This window comes from Bos taurus, chromosome 13 (genome assembly GCF_002263795.3).
Source record: "Bos taurus isolate L1 Dominette 01449 registration number 42190680 breed Hereford chromosome 13, ARS-UCD2.0, whole genome shotgun sequence".
NCBI classification, from domain to species: Eukaryota; Metazoa; Chordata; class Mammalia; order Artiodactyla; family Bovidae; genus Bos; species Bos taurus.
In genome coordinates, this window is record NC_037340.1 from 77,261,646 (window position 1) to 77,275,011 (window position 13,366).

At 42.0% G+C, this 13,366-nt stretch overlaps 1 protein-coding gene across 19 annotated transcripts in view; it reads right to left on the minus strand.

Moving 5' to 3' along the window:
• Positions 1 to 13,366, minus strand: part of STAU1 (staufen double-stranded RNA binding protein 1) — a 61,741-nt gene that overhangs the window by 25,745 nt on the left and 22,630 nt on the right. For 10 of the 19 annotated variants that reach the window (XR_009497031.1, XM_025001317.2, XM_059893075.1 and 7 more), the window contains 3 exons: positions 11,767 to 11,923; positions 9,412 to 9,550; positions 7,995 to 8,160 (listed from right to left, as the gene is read on the minus strand). Coding sequence is in view for 18 of the 19 variants with exons in the window: in XM_059893075.1 (XP_059749058.1) it covers positions 7,995 to 8,160; positions 9,412 to 9,550; positions 11,767 to 11,923 (462 nt within the window). In the remaining variant the exon portion in view is untranslated. Of the gene's footprint in view, positions 1 to 7,994; positions 8,161 to 9,411; positions 9,577 to 11,766; positions 11,924 to 13,366 lie in introns of all 19 variants that reach the window. The other 9 variants (XM_025001323.2, XM_025001325.2, XM_025001324.2 and 6 more) reach the window with 2 other exon arrangements.

Below are 13,366 nucleotides of genomic sequence, written 5' to 3' on the forward strand. Positions count from 1 at the left end.
ACGTCCATCAACAGATGAATGGATGAAAAAAATGTACAGATACAACGGTCAGTCTTAAAAAGTAATGGGGTGCGGGGGGGAGACTGGAATTATAAAACAAGCTACAACACAGAGGAACCTTGAAAACATTATGATAAATGAAGTAAGTCAGACACAGAAGACAAATGTGCACTGACACAAGGTATCTCCAATAGTAAGCACAGAGACACACGCAGGACAGAGGTTCACCACGGGCCTAGGACAGCGGGTGTCCGTCAGTCCTGCAGTTTGGGTGTGACGTGGAGAAAGGGTCTTGAAAATGGACAGTGGTGACGGAGGCACGCACCGAGAATGTATTTAAGGCCACTTTTTGTGCATAACCACGTCTGTTGATAGCTGTTTATTTGAAGAGTTCAGAGATTTTTACAATACATGAGCTATTCACACACTCTCATGATACATAACTGTCAATGAGAATGTTTTCCTCAGGTGCAACCAGAACCAAATCTGGAAACAAACCAGGTGCTGCTGACACAAGACTTGCACCCCAATTTTCCATTTTTTTTATTTGTTCATTATACCAGTTCAATTCCTTTTAATTTTTACTTCTAGTTATGACCTGTTTCAAACATACAGAAAAGTACAGATAATAATGTAACCCACAACTCTACTGGATATAACAAACGGCAACACTAAACACCACTGACATTATTTTTTTCCTTTGATAAGGAAAACAATTAAGTCCTTCTTACACTCCTTCCCACAGGAGAGTTAACCACTACTCTAAAATGGGACTGGATCTTTCCCAGCCATGTGGGTTTTTTGTTGTTGTTTTTTAATGGACAAAAACAATATATAGGGTAATTTGGTGTTGTGAAAATTCACATAAATCATTCTCACTGACTGCCTTTATAAATACTCTAAAATTCAAACTGACAAGTTCTACTAATGAACTTACTTTTGTACTCTGCATATTGAGGTTCCACCTAAATCCATCAGGAACTACCTAAGTCTACTACTGAATTCTAAACTCTCAGCCAGTGTTTCTCAAGCATAGCAGCATCAGGGTTACTTGGGAGCTGTACAAACACAGATGCCAGAGCCCCGCTCCAGATACGTGAACTCAAATTTCCTCAGGTAGGGCCTGGATATCCATTTTATATATGGTTTCTTTTAAATCCCCTAGCGACCAGAGTTGAGATTCACAGCTCGAAGCTACTGCTTCAAACAGAACTGCAGATTGGACAAAGCAGCCAGTAAAATAAAAATGCAAAACAGAAAACAAATATATAAGAGAGATTATATTGCTCTTTTACATAAATAATTTTAATATTATCTGGACTGGACAAAATGTTGCAATGGGGGAAGCAGCAAATGACTCAAAAAAAAGAAAAAAAATCCACAAATACCATTCCCAGTGAGATGAAGAAACTGTAGCGGGCTCTCAGTCTTACCTTCAGGAAGTGGGAATTATTGTTAACATCAATCCCATAGTGCATGGTTCAGCAATAAAATCTAGGCAACATTAAGGAAAAAAAACAAAAACACTGAACCATGCTTAACCCTCAACATGCCAGGGAAAAACAATCATGACCATTTACCATCTGGCTCCAATGGACCCTCTAGATTTTTCTGTATTTAAAGTCATTTTACAAGTAACATACAGAATAAAAGGACAACAAAAAATCATTCCATTATAGATTTTCATAAAAAAAATAACAAACTTAACTTTTTATTCCAGGTTTGTGGTCAGGAATGAAGGCAAATATACCCAAAACAGGCAAAGACACTAAACACAGCTAACAGCTCTCCAGCTGCCACGCCTGAACCTCAGAGCACAGCCCACAGTAACGCCGCCAGACTGCAAGCCCACTCCCGTGGCTGCCAGCCTATCGTGATTCCAATTCTTCTTGTACTCGTATTGTCAAAACATATTACTTTTGAAAATGACTCATAACTGTTGAAGGGAGAACAGCCTTCTCCTTTGCTCCATAACTACAAAATGCTTTCATTTCCAGGTTTATAAACACCAAGAGAAGGATCAGCCTAATGATCTTTTTGTCATTATTGTATCATCAATTTCCTTCTAATACACACACCTCCTTCTGCATGATCCAGTTATTTTGTAGATATTAAGCGGCAAGAAAATTCTGGTGGCTAAGCATCATATGCAAGAAATCTGTCATACAAATATTTTTAGAAAGTCAAAACAGGATGGTTCAGTTCTTGGAAAATACTGCGTGGTAAAAGTCCTTCCTGTTGAATGAGTGACCAGGAGAGAATGCACATCTCTTTTTCATATACCACAGAAACACAGTCCCCTCGCAGACTCCTGAGTCTGGGCAAACTTATCTAAGGTATCATCTGAAGACCCCCAGTCCGAGTCACATCCACACTCAATCTCCCTGTCCCCCTGAGAGGCCAGAGTGCTGCTGTCTGTCTCTCTGCATTCATCTTCCAATTGGTCTAACAAGGAAAATGTCTTCCTCCATCAGTTTTCTTTTGTTTGCCAATAGGGATGGAAAAAAAAAAATTCTGAATTCTCACCTGGGTTCAACAAAAGCTAAAAGCAGAGTAAAAAGACAGGTGTCTCCAGTCTTCCTTTGTATCTTCTTGAAAGATAACATGATACATTAGGCAATGCAATAAGAGCATTAAAGATGATGCAACAGTGACAGTTATTTCACAACCATATCATCCATTGAGGGATTTCATCATTCTTCCACTTCCTTATTATTTTAGTCTTGTTTATTGCAGATTTGGGAATACATAATAGTGCTGAAATAGAATGTAGGATGACAAGCAGCAAAATGTTTCAAAACAAAAGAAAATTAAGAGTCCATAATGTTAAGATTTATAAAAGGGTCCAAAGGACCCTCATGACTGTAAGACAAATTATCATTCTACTTTCAAAATTAAGTATATTTTTACCTTGTTCTTTTAAACCTCTAGAAAAAGAATAAGTCACGTAATATCAACTCTTACAGAACTAGAAAAAAGCTCAAAAATAAAAATTGGGTTCAATGGACCTTGAGTGTATAGTGAAATATAGATAGTATAATGAAAAGTAAGGTCTCCAATTTAGTTTATTCCTACTTAAACACATCCCTGGCTCAAGTGAAGATAAGAACTCAAGAACAGGAAGAGCTACATTTATGTATTTTTACAGAAGTAGTATTTAAAAACCAGGGCTTCCCTGGTAGCTCAGCTGGTAAAGAATCTGCCTGTAATGCAGGAGACCCCAGTTTGATTCCTGGGTCTGGAAGTTCCTCTGGAGAAGGGATAGGCTTACCCACTCCAGTATTCTTGGGCTTCCCTGGTGGCTCAGACAGTAAAGAATCCTCCTGCAACACGGGAGACCTGGGTTGGGGAGATCCCCTGGAGGAGGGCATGGCCACCCATTCTAGTATTCTTGCCTGGAGAATTCCATGAACAGAGGAGCCTGGAGGGCGACAGTCCATGGGGTCGCAAAGAGTCAGACACAACTGAGTGACTAAGCACGGCATGGTATTTAAAAAAAGAAAACTTTAAACAGTACAATTTTAAGAAGTCTGTCTTCTAACACTACCACCAAGAGAAAACTAATTTTAAAGTTTGATATAACCTTCAAGATAGAAACTGCTGCTGCTGCTAAGTCGCTTCAGTCGTGTCCGACTCTGTGCGACCCCAGAGACGGCAGGCCACCAGGCTCCCCCATCCCTGGGATTCTCCAGGCAAGAACACTGGAGTGGGTTGCCATTTCCTTCTCCAGTGCATGAAAGTGAAAAGTGAAAGTGAAGTCGCTCAGTTGTCTCCGACTCCTAGCGACCCCGTGGACTGCAGCCTACCAGGCTCCTCCGTCCATGGGATTTTCCAGGCAAGAGTGCTGGAGTGGGGTGCCATTGCCTTCTCCAAAGACAGAAACTATGCACATCCAAATATACAGAGATACACACACACACAGCTGGCGCCTGCATTTACTTAACTCAAACAACAGCACTATACTTGCAGTAATAGCTCTGCATCATGGTTCCCCCGCCCATTCAATACATTATACGCCTTCTTTTAGGTCTGCGTAAATAGATCTACCACACTCTGGTAGTCTTAGGATAAATGTATTCATTTATTATATTTAACCATTTCCCTAAGAATGGCTATATGAGGCTAGCTCCTGTTTTCCCTATCACAGACACTGTCGCTATGACCATCTTACTCCTAACACCTCAACACTAAGTCATCTTTTATTAGTACAAGCCATAGAAGGGAAAAGAAAAGAAAGGAATAGAATAGATAGAAAAGAACCGCTTTCCCAACTCAGGACCTTTGCACAAGCTGCTCCCTCTGCTGGGAATGTACTTGTCCTGTTCTCTTATTCATCTTCACCCTGAGCTTAAATGGCTCGTCCCTCAGGGCGCCATCAGTACTCCAACCTAAACAGACACTCTATGCTCTCGTGATACGTGCTACCTTCATCCAAGCACTCGCTGCACTTTTCGGTGACACTCCATCCAACCAAGCTCCACACGGGGAGGGGCACTGCAGGGCTGGCCAAGCTCAGGGCCTGTTGTCAAGGGGTCAGACTACACCTGTCTTACAGAGGGAAACTGCTGGCTTTATTGGCTATGCTCTAGAGAAGATGAACTGATCCACCAAACAATCACAAGTGCTAAAATTATCAAGAACAATTATGTAAAGTTTAAAAATAAAATCAAATTAAAAAAAAATAAAAATAAAAAAATAAAATTATCAAGAACAAAACAGACTATTTACAATGAGAACTTCCAACGCAGCCAGGCTGTGGGCAGACAGGCTCCTCGGGCCCTGTTGGCAGAGGCCTAAACAGGTACCATCTTCCTGGTGGGGAACCTGGCCACATACATTACCAGGCAATTCCACTTTGAGGACTATGGCTCACAAAAATAACCACAGACATACACAAAGGTTTCATGACAACAATGTTCTTCACTACCTATTTTATAACAGGAAAAATTGCAAACAACCCAAAAATCAAGCCTCTTTTGTTGAAAAACTAAACTGGTATGCTCACAATGTGGAGCACTCTGCAGCCCTTGAAGATGGCTTAGAGGCATGCTGAATTTGAGTCCTCCATGGAATTTTAAGTAAATAGCATCAACACATCATAATAAGCACTTCAGTGGGGAAAAAAAAAAAGCGGTTATTATACAATATCATCCCATTTGTGTGAAATAGATAGCAGTGTGTGCTTACTTACATATGCCCTGATATACACAAAAATGTTTACAGTGACTACCTACAAGTGGGAAATTTATTTTTTCTTTTTTTGAAGTTAAAAATTGTTATAGTTTACAGGCATTCCTTGTTGAGAACAAAAAATTAAAGCTATCTTTTAAAACTGTCTTTCTTCCTTGCCCTGCTGCCCACTCTCCGGAGGGCCTGGTAGACCAGCGACAGCTCAGTTAGGTGGAAAGCCAAGCGTGTTTCACTTACAACTTCAAAGAAAATGTCATTTCTGAAGCACTGTTTGGGCCAGTCTTTGCACCATTTCTTAAGGGAACTGTCTCTACTTCAAATCACACAGAACTAGAAAACGGGCAAAGAGGAGGAAACAAGGGGACAAATGATGCCCGTGACTCCCATCCAAGCTGCCTACAGAAGTCAGATGAGCCGAGGAAAGGGCGTCCGCTGCTCTAGCCTCTGCCCTCAGGCTTGAGGCAACCAACTGCTCCAGTGGGCGATGGGTCACTCTAAGGCTCTGACAGGCACTTTCCCTTTGCAGCAATACAGTGAGTTCAAACTTCCAAGCAGGATTCAAAGGCCGAAAACTGCCTAAGAACCACTGACAATATTTAGGACCTGTGATTCCCAAACCCTGACTGTTTCAGTTACTCTAAGAGCTTGTTAAAAAGGAAAAAATAAAATAAAAAGTCAGACTTCCCTGGCAGTTCAGTGGTTAAGACTCTGTGCTCCCAATGCAGGTGGCATGGGTTCAATTCCTGGTTAGGGAACTAAGATCCCACATGCCACGTGGCATGGCCAGGAAAAAAAAGAAAAAAAAAGCCAGATTCATGGGTCTTAGCCTACTGCATTAGAATCTAGAATCGTGTGGGTTAGGCCAAGGAATTTTTTTTTTTTAATTCTCAAGTGATTCCGAAGCAGACGGCCCACATACCAGTGTTCAGTAATCGTTTAACAACTGCTGGCTAGAAGGAACCAAGAAATACCCACTCCATCTGATTCCAATTAGATTAGCACCAAAGTCAACTCAACAAATGCAATGCCTCCAAAAATGACTCAGATTTCACTACCTTCAGTACTTTAACAAATTTCACCACTAAGGGCCTCATCCTTTCACTTCAATAAACCTTCCTAAGTTATAGTCCATTCCTTTCTATTTGGTCCTCAGTGAACTCTGGAAATAGAACATCTCTGTGAAAATGCACCGAAACAAAAGGAAAATAAACCTTCCCATGCGGCTAGCCACGAAGCCACAGAGCACCGCCCCGAGCTGGGTCGCCCTAGGGGACAGCTGGACACAACAGACCTCTGCAAGCACCCCGCCAAGGGCCCCCCGACTTCATACCTATCATCACCCATTTGGCTCAACGTTCTGTGCAAGATCTTCTGGTTGTTTGAGAACTTGTTTCTCGAGCAAGAAAAGTCAAATGCTTCCAAGGGATGTGTTCAGGAGGCATTTCCCGCTGTGATAAACAGAACCATGAAACCACAACGTTTTCTACTCAGTGGGCTCTCCTGGACCTTTGGTGATCCAACTGCTTTATCAGAGCCAGCCACTAATGCTCTGGCCGCTCAATAGCATGGAGTCATTTTAGTGATGACTTAGTGATGTTCTAAGACCTATATTCCTATTTAGTCACAACATCCTATACCTATCATGATCATTTTAAAACACAGCCCCCAGGGGAGTCCCCTGGAGGTCCAGTGGACGGGGCTCCACAGTCTCACTGCCCAGGGCCTGGGCTGGATCCCTGGTTGGGGAACAGTTCCACAAGCTGCACGCTGTAACCAAAAATAAAAAAAATAAGTCCCCAATTCTTTGATACTCCTCTCATCCACAAGTGGGGTTCTAAACATTGTGAACGTACCAATGGTCACTGACCTGTATACTTACAACGGTTAAAACTATGAAATTACGTGAATTTTGTCTCAATGCAAAAATAAACCAATAAATAAAAGTGAGCTCCTGTAGCCCCTTCTTGAGTCTGGGGTCCCTGACTGTTTGACCTACAAGATACGGCAGAAGTGGTGCTGGGCTGAATTCTAAGCCAGGGCCCTGAGACACTGGCAGCGGCTTCCACCTCCTGTCTTCCAGAACGCGCCCTCCTGGGACCAAGCCACCATACCGTGAGGGTGTATAGAGAGTCTCTGCTCAGGCCACAGAGGAGGGGAACTGAGGTCGAGGGACCGAGGCCCCCTCTTTGATCGCAGATGACAGCACAGCCAACTGGCTAGAGCGCTGCCTTGGAACAGACCCTCCAGCCCCGCAGCGCCACATCGGCTCGAGCTGCGCAGCAGAAATGAGGTCTCCACGCCACTCTCTCCCTAGACCGCAGGCTTGTGAGCAGGATAAAGGCCTGGAGGTATCTAAGCCACGAAGTCTTGGGACAGTTCGTTAAGCACAAATGGTTAACAGGCATTTCAAGATAATAAAGAAAACATCTGGTCAAAATGGCTTCAGAAAATTCCCTAACCTGATACCATAAAACACAGATTCCGACAAGAATAATGTTCAACACAGAAGAGTTCATCGCATGCTCTTCACCACTCAAGTGAGGCACAATCTTTCTAACGCGTTCAGAACTACGCCACTGAGTGCACAAGAAGGCACCTGACGTTCCTGCGAAAGTTCCTGAGGTGGGAGGAGGGCAAAAAGGCAAGGAACCTACAGGGCACAGAACTTGTACGTTATCTACCAACAAATATTAAGCACAGCTCTCAATGCATCCTCTTAGAAAAACCAACCTGAAGCGATGTCTTCCTACCACCCTCCCACTCCACCCCAAGCTCCAGGGGCCCCGGCTCGGCCTTCGCCTCACCTCCAGCCTCTCAGAGGGGGGCTCGCTCTGCAGGATCCTCAGGGCTTTCGCAGCAGCATCGTGTTTTGCAGCCTGTCTCGTCTTTCCTTTCCCATTAAATTGCTGTCCTCCCACAGAAAGTTCAACTTGATAAAGTAAAGGTGGGACTGGAAATGGGTAAAAGTACCTAAAAATAGAAGGGGATGAGGAAAATTAGTCTCAGATAAGTCACCATACCATCTCTGACAAATTCCAGGTATTTCCTTCATCACAGGTCCTAATTACAGCAGTGTTTGCTCGCCAATAATGAGTCCTCATCAGCACATCCAGAGATTTCATACGTTTATGCTAGATTAGAACTGCCACACAGTATGAGCAAATACTGTTTACATTTCACAAAATAAACTGCCTTACAAATTACATGAGTTCAATGTATAAAGCTAGCCCATACTTACAAAATCTAAACTGGATTAGACTTTGGTTAGCAAAGAAAACTTAACTTGCTCTACTTTCTCATACCTGAAATTCACACTTTCGTGTCTCCAGAAAAGAATGGGAAGTTTTTAACCAAAGTCTTTTAGTCTTTATTTTGTCTGACATAAATATAGCTATTTCTTCTTTCTTTCAGTTTCCATTTGTATGGAACATCTTTTTCTCTGCCTTCACCTTTGAGTTTGTGTGTTCCTGAAACTGCAGTCTCTTATAGACTGCATACAATTGGGTCTTTTGTTTCTTTAAATTCAGTCGTCCACTCTTGTGTCTTTCAATTAGACAACTGGATCCATTTATATTTAAAGTAACTATTGATTAGACCCGCATTTCTAGAAATCCCAACAGCCTAGAGCCTGGCAGAGGCTGGTTTCTATTTTTAAAATGGCTTTGGCCTCCACCTCACTCCCACCCCAAAGTAGGGCAGGGAAATGAAGACCTCCAGTTTGATCATCAATCTCTCTACTAGTGTCTTAAGACCTCGAGCAGAAGGTTTTAAATGCATGGCACTTTCAGATTTCAACTAATGTTGCACTGCACCTGTATACCAAGGCTATTTACAAAGCACATAAGTAAGTTCAAAAGTAAAAAAGTACCCAGTAAAAATAATCAAGAAATCGATGAGGGCTGAGAACTGTGGTGTCACAGGAATTATGTTCAAATATGACTCAGCTGCACAAAGCAGTTACACGCGGGTGACCTTTAACCAGACTGCTTGGGGCACGAGCCGCACAGCTTGTGAGGATGTGCCCAAGACCTTTCCAAAGACAGGAGTTCAAAGAGCATCAACATGCAGTTCCAGTGACAGCAGGACAATCCAGACTGACGGTAGCCTTTGGCAGGCAAAGAGGGCCAGACCATTACGCACGCTGCAATCTATACATCTCACCATTCTACATGAAAGAGCAAATATATTTTCACCTGGATTTAAAACAAAACAGACACGTACCTTGGGGGATAAGCACCTCCTCTCATGTTGTAGTTATAGGTGGACTGCATCCGAGAGTAAGGGTCGACAGGCTTATACATTGGTTTTTTCCCAAGTTTCATGCACAGTGCATTTAGCTCTACAGTAGGGGTTATGCTTTCTGCAACACAGAATCAAAACAAAGAACTTTTTTTCCGATATGAGAATGACACTGACTAAAATCAAAGAGAACAGGATGCTTTCTACTAATGGACTCATGATGCATTTCGTGAAAGGCTCTAAGTACTTCACTGCTAGGCATCAGGTCAGGAAATCCAAGAATCTGCTGTGATTTCTAGGTATTAATACAAAATCAACAGCACAAAATATACGGTAACAGCTATTGAGGAGCAGCAATGTAACACAAGATGTTAGCAGTGAGAATCAGTTGTCAGAAATAGGTTTCAATACACATCAAATTTCATGATTAAAAGATCCCACAGGACTGTCCAAATCATTTGTTTGGCAGTACTCAACCAATATAACTCTGGTTGTACTGACTGACTGCCTTACACTTAGAAGGACGTCCATACACATTATTTCATAGGACAATGCATTTATTCAGTACTAACTGGAGGCAAAGCACTGTGCTGAGCTTGAGAAACACAATTCTTGTCCCAGAGGAGTCCAGAGAACACAAGACACACTCAAGAACTCTGATACAACATTTTGTGTGCTGTAAGGAAAGGTGCAGAATCGCCGAGGAGAAGACTGTAAATTCTCTCTGGAGAAGTCAGATGAGATCCACAAAATACTTAGATGTTTTCTTTCTTAATATTTATAATCGGATTTGATTTGTGGTAATACTTGTTAGAAAAATGAGTTCTGTTTCCATATACAACAGGAACAAGTATATCTTAGGTTATCTCAAAATTATCAATTTTAGAAAATACTCATCATTCTTCCTTCTCTTTTTTCCCCTCTAAGTTCATCCAATTCATAAACCTTTAAAAATCATTTTAAAGGAAAACCAACCTGGAAAGATTAGCATCAGTGCACAATCACATTTAAAATCAACAGCTTCATATCAAACACAGAACAACACTAGCAATGGCAAAGTTCAATTGAAACGCACACAAAAATCCACTTGAAAATGCATCTTTAGGATGTAGGTAGAGGAAAATAAAAATGACTTGATTCTGTACCGTAACTGGTTTCATTAATCTAGTGCATAAATCAAACTTATAAGAATATCTTTAAGTCTGCAAAGTCAGAGGGTCACATAAGTAATTAGGCTCTCTCTTTTTCTTTCTTAGCTAACATATGAACTATACTTTTTACACAATTCAAATAGTTGTGTTTTAAGTAAGAGCATCTCTGACCCATAAAATTTATCTGCAGCAGAGGATAAATGTCGGAGAAGGCAATGGCACCCCACTCCAGTACTCTTGCCTAGAAAATCTCATGGACGGAGGAGCCTGGTGGGCTGCAGTCCATGGGGTCGCTAGAGTTGGACACTACCGAGCAACTTCACTTTCACTTTCCACTTTCATGCACTGGAGAAGGAAATGGCAACCCACTCCAGTGTTCTTGCCTGGAGAATCCCAGGGACGGGGGAGCCTGGTGGGCTGCCATCTATGGGGTCGCACAGACTCGGACACGACTGAAGTGACTTAGCAGCAGCAGCAGAGGATAAATGTGAAGCAAAGATCCCACAGAGAAAGCAAAAGGACAAGAAAGGCGTGGCCGAGGCCTTCCCGGATCATTCCTGCATGCGAAGGGCCTGGGTGACTTCACACACTTGAGGGTGACTCTCCTCAAACAGCCACTACCACCTACAGCTGCCAGGTCGGTGGTCCCCAAGCTTTCACAGGACACTCCTCTTTAACAGTATTCTCCCCAACTGGGACCTTGCCTGAAGAGATATCTATTAATCTGAATTTAAGAAATAAATATCTATTTTCTCATTCTTGCTAATTATCAAGAGACATAAAACCGACAATTGGGGTTACGATCAACATGTTATAATCAATATTACCACACAAAGTTGAAGTGACTTTAGTTAAAACCCACATTCTCATAATCTATAGAACCCTTATCAAAAGAAAAAAAAATTCCTTTCATTAAGCTTTTCTGAAAGTCTCCGAAATCGTTTGGTGACATTCCCCACCTCCCGTGACCACCTCTCCAGATCATCAAGCATCAAGGGGCTGAAGACTGGGAACCACTGCTTTAGAGTAAGGTTAAGATTCCTAAAAGATAAGCATTTGCCACTGGTAGTGCAGACTCTGTGCTTTCAAAACCAACAAGTGAGTTAAGAAAGAATTCATATACATACTAAACGGATACCTCTAGACACACTTTTGAAAGGAACCTGTCTTGGCCCACGCATAATACCTGGATTTCTTCCTTCGCTACGAAAAGGGCGGACTATAGGTTTAGGAAATTTTGCTCCTTCCAAAGCTTTGGCAGCAGCTGTGTGTTGGGCCTTTTTAATACTAGTTCCTTCAGCTTCCCAGTGCTGATCTCCAAGTGTTAGCTGTACTGTAAACACCTACAAATGAAAATTGTGAGCTCTCAATTCAGGAAACCTGATATTGACTAAAATATGTCACTTGGACCTTGAACATAATTTACGGTCATGGTTTAAAAGGCCTGTCATCATCTTTGTAATTTATCCCTTCACCCCCTTTTCACTGTTTCTAGAAACATGAAAAGATACAAACATCAACTTGTACTGCACAGCACTCCATGAAAAAACATCTTTTGAAAGATGGGTATAAGTACAGAAATTAAAAACTGTTCTCTTATATATTAAAATATTAAATGCTAATTATCTGGAAGCCATCCAAATAAAAATTGTCTTCCCATTTCTTCTCATGGAAGAAGTTTAGCAAGCTTAATTTAGACACGTAATAGTACCTCATACAAATGAAGACAGCATTTGTTGTAATTTGTTCACTGATTCTTGTCTGAAAATACAATCTCATTAGGCCAAAACCTCAGATGAATTTGGGAATGTCATTCAGGTAGTGCAATGCTACCTTCTACTTTTCTAAGACTGTGCTATTCAGACACTGCCCCCTCTTTCAGAAGATGAGATTCACTGCAAGCAAAGATCTAACATTTCTGAACTCAATTCTAAGGAGGCATTCAAAAGAGCTAATTTTGCCCTTAACAACTGCGGACAATGACAAGCCTCTTTTTTCCTTTTTAAGTATAAAGGGAACTTGTGTGCACTCTCCATTCGTAAAGTTAGGTTATGTTAATCCCATCAGAATTGGACAAATAATTCATCCAAAAAACACTAGGACCCATCACAGCACAGTGATTCTTTAACACTTGTGTGCATCTGAAGAATAACCCAGGAAGCCTGGTAAAATACACGTGCCAGGAGTTTTGACTGAAAAGAACAGCATGAAGGGAGGCCTGAGCCTGTGTATTTTCAATAAGCTCCCAAAGTCATTCTGATGCACTTCAATGGTTGGGATTCACTGCTCTGGAGCTTTTATTCTTCTGATTTTCTTTATCACGGAATCTATCACTTTATTTAACTTACCAATAATTCACATGAGAAATGGTGATTTGAGTATGTCCAGGTCATTTAACGGAGAGGGCAATGGCACCCCATCCCAGTACTCCTGCCTGGAAAACCCCATGGACGGAGGAGCCTGGCGGGCTGCAGTCCATGGGGTCTCTGAGGGTCAGACACAACTGAGCACTTCACTTTCACTTTTCACTTTCATGCATCGGAGAAGGAAATGGCAACCCGCTCTTGCCTGGAGAATCCCAGGGACGGGGGAGCCTGGTGGGCTGCCGTCTATGGGGTCACACAGAGTCGGACACGACTGAAGTGACTTAGCAGTAGCAGTAGCAGTAGGTCATTTAAATTTGGTGCCTCTAGGGATGGGGGCAACTTGCCTTTACAGCTGATTTTTCTTGTAGGTCTTAACTTCAGGATTCCCTCAGTGCACAGTTTCCACTACAGGGCGAAAAA